At 35.5% G+C, this 7,757-nt stretch overlaps 1 protein-coding gene across 4 annotated transcripts; it reads left to right on the top strand.

Annotated features, from left to right (window-relative positions):
* The first annotated feature begins 1,608 nt into the window (after positions 1–1,608).
* Positions 1,609–5,283, top strand: LOC144998527 (1-aminocyclopropane-1-carboxylate oxidase homolog 1-like). Of its 4 annotated transcripts, XR_013660358.1 has the most exons (5): positions 1,609–2,294; positions 3,243–3,564; positions 3,776–3,955; positions 4,357–4,587; positions 4,912–5,283. XR_013660358.1 is itself a non-coding variant. In XM_078958270.1 (4 exons), the coding sequence occupies exons 1-4, from the start codon at positions 1,768–1,770 to the stop codon at positions 4,447–4,449; spliced, it is 1,122 nt and encodes a 373-aa protein (XP_078814396.1). In that variant the 5' UTR covers positions 1,609–1,767; the 3' UTR covers positions 4,450–4,654. The 4 variants fall into 4 exon arrangements, 3 of the variants coding, with proteins under 3 accessions (XP_078814396.1, XP_078814398.1, XP_078814397.1); XM_078958270.1 differs by lacking the exon at positions 4,912–5,283 and having other exon boundaries at positions 4,357–4,654; XM_078958272.1 differs by lacking the exon at positions 4,357–4,587 and having other exon boundaries at positions 1,610–2,294.
* Positions 5,284–7,757: the final 2,474 nt, after the last annotated feature.

Below are 7,757 nucleotides of genomic sequence, written 5' to 3' on the forward strand. Positions count from 1 at the left end.
ACAACATATCAAAAGACATAAAATTTAAAGCAACTAATTCGATAATCAGAACAATCAAGAAAAATTAAGAGGTATTAGTGCTAACCAACAATGGTATGTACAATAAACCCTAAAAACGAATGAGGGACGACACAACTGAAGAATCGCCACAAGAAATGCATTAAACCTTAAAAAAGAAATTGATTAAAAGCTTTGAGAACCAGAAAAATAAAAGGTACATTGCGAAACCAAAAAAGGCGTGGATTGAAGTTGCGATCTGTAGCTCCCAATGAAAGAGAAAAAAATTTGCTTCCTAATTATAGGGGACTTGAAGGTTTTTATTTGATTTGATGAGGGATTCGAAAATTTTAAAATTTGAATCATATCTAGTTTCCAAAATAAATAAGCAAAATTAGGGGAGATAGCAGACCTAATTTCTTGATGAATATTGTTGATTCTATGGGATGCGACTCTTAGATTTGGAGGTTCCAGTAACCCACCATCTCCAACAGCTTGGCACTTGACCCGAACCCAAAATAAAACTGCTATTCATGTGTGACTTCATGTATTAAAAAGGACACATAAATTGAACATAAAGAAACATAATAACCAAAACCCGTAAATGGATAGCAAGAAATCATCAAAGGTAAACAAATCCTAGACCAAAAGAGTTTACTTAAACTTGGAATGATGAGGATTGATGAATGGGTTCCCTTATTATAGCTCTCCAATGCCCCATGAATATTTTGATTGTTAAATAAAATCGAACAGAGATAAAGGGAGAAGCCTCACCTGTTATTTGCAATTTAATTGTTGATTTGGAGATGATATTGTAATCGCTGATTATTCAGAACGTTAGGGTTTTAGAATTAATAGGATATACGATATGCGATTATATAGTAGCACAAGGTAGAATTGGAATTTCTGTTTAATAATATGGGCGGGAAAAAAGGCAGGAAGAGAGCTGAGAAAATGTCACGTGGCGAAAAGGTACTGTTTTATTAGAATAGAGGATAATCGAAAATTTTACTAATACTCAAAAAAGTTTGAGTAACACAAATTACCCCGTGCATACACTATGGTCCACCATTACGTCTACAAAAGCTAGAGTTGGTTGATAATAGGTATACACAAAAAAGTTTAATGATCTTAATCCTTATCAAATGAAATGAGTCAAATGAGGATTATATATTTTAGTTGCATTTAATTCCATCATTTTATTGTATTTAATTTCATGATAGGTTAACTAATAATGATTGATATTTTTGTAAAATAGAATTTATTTTTAAAAAATAGACTATTATTATTTTAAGACAAACTAAAATATCGGTTGAGAGTTCACAGACAAGTATTTAAAAGTACACATTTGGTTTTTCAAAGTCTAAATTCTTTTAGAACTATTATTAAGAAAACAATTCAATGAAATGTCAAAGCGTATAAATGGATAAAATACCATATTGATAGAAGATGTAATTAATGAGATTTATTTTTTGCGAAACATGTCTAACTTTTCGAACAAGATTTTAGTCAAAATTACAATCTTTTTGTCAACAATCAACATGTAGAATAATCAAAACATTACGTATTTAACAGCAATTGAATAATATTTTCTCGTTTTTGGTGCCTGAAAAACGTTGACCATGAACAGCTCTTCAGATCACTGCGTCTTTACGTAACGCTCATAAATATTACAGTTGACTTACAGAGATCCATGAAGTTAATCTTTTCTGTATACAGATCATCTCCTTCTTTCATTCAATCAGTTCCATAATTACCAAACTGAAAAAGATGGACATCTTCAGTAATGAAGACACTGAAAAATACGATCGAGCTGATGCACTGAAGGTCTTCGATGAAACGAAAGCAGGTGTAAAAGGATTAGTTGACGCAGGAGTTACAAAAATCCCCAGAATTTTCATCCGACCACACGATGAACTAGTTGAAGAGTTGAATAGCAGCAAGGTAAGCTTACAAATTCCTATTATCGATTTAACAGGCAGTGAAAAAGGTGATCGACGAAAGGAGATCGTTGAACAAATTCGAGTGGCTTCAGAAACATGGGGCTTCTTCCAAGTGATTAATCATGAAATCCCTAAAAGTTTGTTGGATGAAACGATCGATTGTATTCGGATGTTTCATGAACAAGAGAGTGAAATCAAGATGAAGTTTTATTCACGAGATCGAATGAACAAGGTGAGATTTGATAGTAATCTTGACCTGTATCAATCTCGAGCTGCTAATTGGAGGGATACGTTGACTCTGTCGATGTTTATTTTAGATGATCTTAATCCCGATGAAGTTCCTTCAATTTGCAGGCATGGTGTTTCTTACCCTTTCATATATATTTATGTTCTTATTCCCAACTTATAATCGGTTCTTTTTTCTATCACCAAAGTTTAAAATCCAACAATAACATCTATCTTTAGTGGACTTCTTTTTTGAAAGAGTATATTATAAGCTAATTTTGTAGCTATTTTTAGTATTTAATTGGTACAAAAAATGACAACCAACATTTATCCAAATTATTGAACATGAAAACTTTTGCAATTTTAAGACTTTTTTCCTGTGATATTAAACTTCTTAGCCAAATTAGAAATGGATTTATTTTTTGGAAAATAGATAAAAGCTTTCATATGTATATTAATAATATTATTTTTTGTTTAATTTTAATTGCATAGTTTTTTAGTTCAATTGAGAATAGAGGTCACACATTAGTAAGTTGATTGTTTTGGGTTACATTTTATCATACATTAGGCAGTGGAAAACAATTTAACAACTTAACTGAAATTTTAACCGATTAAATGTGTTACAAATAATAAAAAAAACATTAATTATAGAAAATATTACCATAATTAAACGTAAAATACATAAATTATAACTCAACTTTCTAAAATTATCATTTTGAAAAAGTAATAAAAAAAAAAGACAAAATGGAAAACAGTTTAACAACTTAACTGAAAATTTAACCGATTAAATGTATTATAAATCACAAAAAAAAAAACATTAATTATAGAAAATATTATCAATATTAAATGAGAAGTGATATTTCCACTTAATAATTTAATCCATCCACATATACAACACATTTGTAACTATCGTACAAATTGATAGAATATATATTTCAAGTGGATGAATCAATTTATCATTAGAAATATCACTTCCCATATTAAATGCGTAATACATTGATTATAGCTCAACTTTCTAAAATTATCATTTAAAAAAAAAAATGACAAAGCCATAATTATTATATGGTTTTATTTCAGAGAAACAATGCTTGAATACATAAAACACGTGACAAAATTCGGTGGTACTCTATTAGAGCTATTATCAGAAGCCCTCGGACTCCGGCCCCACCACCTCCAAGATTTGGAGTGTTGTCATGGCCGCACTTTCGTGTGCCACTACTATCCGCCATGCCCAGAACCGGAGCTAACCCTCGGATCCAGCAAACACACCGATCCCTCGTTTCTCACTCTTCTCCTTCAAGATAATATCGGCGGCCTTCAAGTCCGCCACCATGACCAATGGACCGACGTTCCACCCCTTGCCGGAGGTTTCGTCGTCAATATTGGTGACTTTCTACAGGTTTTCTTCACCTTTCTAGTTCGTATGCGTTGTATTTTGTTATTATTCCAGCAATTTCTCAGTTGATTCATATCTTCGTAGGAAATATGAAATGTAAATCAAGTACAGAATAGATCATGGATCCCAAACCATGGGTGTCATATACATTTTTTTTTTTTTGAATTACTCTTTTAGATTGTTTGGTGTAACGACTGCTTTTTTTTGCGTGTAGATTGTATCGAACGACAAGTTTAAAAGTGTTGATCATAGAGTGTTGGCTAACCACAATGGTCCACGGATTTCCATGGCATGTTTTTTCACCGGTGTTGCTGTTCCTCCGAAGATTTATGGACCAATCAAGGAGTTAACCTTACAATCTGATGGAAGTACACCTGTATATCAAGATTTCTTGGTAAGTGAGTACATGAACAAATTTTTTACAAAACCTATTGACAAATCCGGCCTTGATTACTTCAAGTTATGAATGATCGTGTACGGGACTCGTTGTTAAGAGGGTTTTCGTTTTATAATTTCATAAAGATTACAAATATTAGATAAGATAATTTCCCACCGTTGGCTATTAGATGGGGGAAATGTAGTGCTTTCTATATTATTTATATGATGTGTATTATATAATGTTTGAAAAAGAAGATGTAGGAATAAAATGTACGAGGATATTTAATTTCTCTTTGTCCAAACATTTGGTAAATATAACACCTTTGGTCCAAACTTAGTCGTTTGTTGCGAAGATGATTCCTATTTGAACCTAAATTGTCATCTTTGGTCCCTCACGCTAACTCTTGTTTTTTACAGTTAAGAACTCTCATGTGCATGTTCATGTGCCATACACATGACGGTATTTTTGGTCCTTTCACAATGCAACGTTCTACATCCCTTCGTTTCTAACATAGTTTAGTAACTTAAGTAGACTCGATCAGGTCCATTGATCCTGCCCAAATGGTGATCGTCCGACTTAAGTAGACCAAGGTTGTAAAACTCGCTACTCAGTACTTGCTCGGCCGACTACCGAGTAGCGAGTACTCGGTGAGTACTCGGATTCGGTAATTCATGTAGAAATATTTTTAGAAAAATTATATATGTCAAAATCAAAAGTTAAAATCATAATTTGATTGAAATATATAACAAAATTATATACATATGAATACATAAAAGCTGAATACACACAATTGTCTCACTTCGTGAATAATTACTGAAATTTAAGATATATATTTAGTAATAATCACATGTTTATGTTAAATAATAAATCATTAAGTGTATTATACATATTAATCATGAAATTCTTGATTTTTTTCTCTTTTTATGACACTTTTGACCCTTTGACCGAGTTTGACTTTGTTGACCGAGTAGGCCCGAGTTAGAGAGATGTTGATCGAGTTTTGACCGAGTTGACCGATTTTTAACCGAGTTTGACTTAATCAGAGTTTTTTTGTCGAGTTCACATAACTCGCCCCGGTGGAGGGCCGATTCCGAGTACTCGACCGAGTAGGCCGAGTTTTGCAACACTGAAGTAGACTCAACTACACATAAATTGTATCAGTGTAAATCATATCATGGTTATTGATTTACTTGTCGAGTGTGAGAAGTAAATGCTACCAATTAGACATGAATTGTATATATGGTTTGTACTCTCTGTTTTTGCCTTTGATTCTTTGACCTCACCTTTGATTCTTATTCCTTTGCTTTCATTATATATTGACAACTATACTTTTATGATACCAACGTTTGGGATTTGATTGTCCGATAAATATTTATTTATTTAGTTGGGTTTTATAGGAGGCTATGAAAACCTATTTAACACATCATGGTAGGATGTTCACCCATCCTCAAGAAGAGGATACCTCAATAGTAGAGTAGACTATATTGATGTTATTAACATTAAGGACTTTATAATTGTTTGATCTTTTTAATATGATGATAGAACTTAAGAATGATAAAAATATCATCGTTTCTCACCGTTTCACGATGCCCCATATCGATGTGGATAGTAGAATTATATCCCTAGAGGATGATAAATATATTGTTTTTATGTCTTCGAGGTTGTTTAATAGTTTCTGATTGATTTAAGGCCCGACTGAGTAATATCAACCTCTTATCAGATATTGTAAGAGGCATATTAGCGGCTATAAGACTAAATCAAAAGCTTCTATTTATGACATCAAACTATGTGAATTTGACCGAGTCAAACCTAATGTAACATCCCAAAATACGACCCAAAAATTTTTGTTTAACAATTACTAAAAACATCATGACAATATCATAATGTAAAACTCGTACGTCAAAATCTCAAAAACAATAGCAAAGTGTTATGAGTAAACTGTATCAAGACTGTATCAAATCACATCTTTGAGAAACTAAAAACAACTCCCAGGACAACTGAAGTTGTGGTGTGTGCGATGCCATCAACCTGAGCTCTTCCCTTTGCTTGCGGAAGTACCTGAAACCAAAACTGAAACTGTAAGCACGAAGCTTAGTGAGCTCCCCCAAACTACCACATACCATACAATACATATAAACACATACTGTGCCTTACCCACTGCATCGGACCGAAGTCCGGAAACTGCATCGAACCGAAGTCCAGAACCAACCAGGGCCTTGCCCTCTGCATCGGACCGAAGTCCGGAACTACTGAGGCCTTGCCTCCTGCATCAAACCCAAAATCCGGAACTAACTGCATCGGACCGAAGTCCGGAACTAACTGCATTGGACCGATGTCCGGAACTGACTGCATTGGACAGAAGTCCGAAACTACTGAACATAGCATAGCATAACATATCAACTAGCATGAACACATAAACTGCATACTGCATCGGGTTGTAACCCAGAGCACATAACACATAAATCCTGTCGGAGCCACGAAGGCGTCAAACATACTAGAATCTGCATCGGACCGAAGTTCGGAAACTACTACTAGCTAATCGGGCCGGCATTGTGGCCTTAGACCCGTTCCTACTGGAAGGAAACTCACCTCGTGATCTGGATGCTGAGTGTATGGCTCTGGAAGCTATCTGCTGCTGCTCCGGTGTCTCCCCGGCTACAATTCCACAAATACACTCAATAAAATACTAATAACTGCATTGGGGTAAAATGACTCTTTTACCCCTGGCTAAAGTCAACTCTCCTGGTCAAAGTAAATTTACAGTTGACCTGACTCGCCGAGTTGGGCCGCCAACTCGCCGAGTCCCTACTCTCACTTCTCTACCCTGTTCGTTGCTACTCGTCGAGTATGGCATAAACTCGACGAGTTCCTTTTCGATTCTAGAACTCAGGCTATCTGCATCCGACTCGCCGAGTTGTATGAACAACTCGACGAGTTGTTGTTGAATCTATGAAGATTGCCTTAGACTCGCCGAGTTGTATGAACAACTCGTCGAGTCCCTCCATTACTGAGTCTAACCTCCGACTCACTGAGTCCATCCTACTACTCCCTAGTCCCCACTCGGAATCACTCAAAGGGGAAAGATCGGGGACTCGCGGCTCGACTCGCCGAGTCCGAAGAACGACTCGCCGAGTCACATGCATGCAGTTACTAAAAACTCGATTCTGCTCAAAACCACTGCATACAATATATAGATCTGAGTTTCTAAGGCTTGTTTACCACGTAAAGTTTCCAACTTTACGTGTACATACGCATGAAAAGGGATTTAAAGGTTAAAAAGGCACTTAAAAGAGTAGATCTATGGTTATCATGCAAAATGGCTCAATAAAGGTGTTAGATCTACGTTTTTGGAACTGAAACATGGCTAGATCCGAAGGCTAATCAAACAAATGTGATCTCTCTACTATAAACAAGCTAAGAAATGGATAAAATGGACTAAATGTGCTTATAATGGAGAATCAATCATAGAGACAGAAGGAAATCCGATTATTACCTCAAAAAGCTCTGTAGTGGTGCAAGATCTTGGATCTTCTTCTACTCCTTTGGATCTAGCCTCCTTCTTCTCTTCAAAACTTCAAGATTCACACAAGAAATGCTCAAATACTCAAGGGAATGGTTAGGGTTTGCTAAATGATGCTCTGAGGGTGAAGGAGACGAGTTTGGGACTCATAAAATGGTTTAAATAGGGTGCAAACCTAAGGATTTAGGGTTTCTACCTGGCAGGCGGACTCGCTGAGTCCAGAATATGGACTCGTCGAGTTGCCGATCGATACACTGCTTAATATCCCGTCTCTACTCGACGAGTCTGGCAATAGAC

The sequence above is a fragment of the Lactuca saligna genome, chromosome 5 (assembly GCF_052625555.1).
Source record: "Lactuca saligna cultivar CGN05327 chromosome 5, ASM5262555v1, whole genome shotgun sequence".
In the NCBI taxonomy this organism is placed as follows: Eukaryota; Viridiplantae; Streptophyta; class Magnoliopsida; order Asterales; family Asteraceae; genus Lactuca; species Lactuca saligna.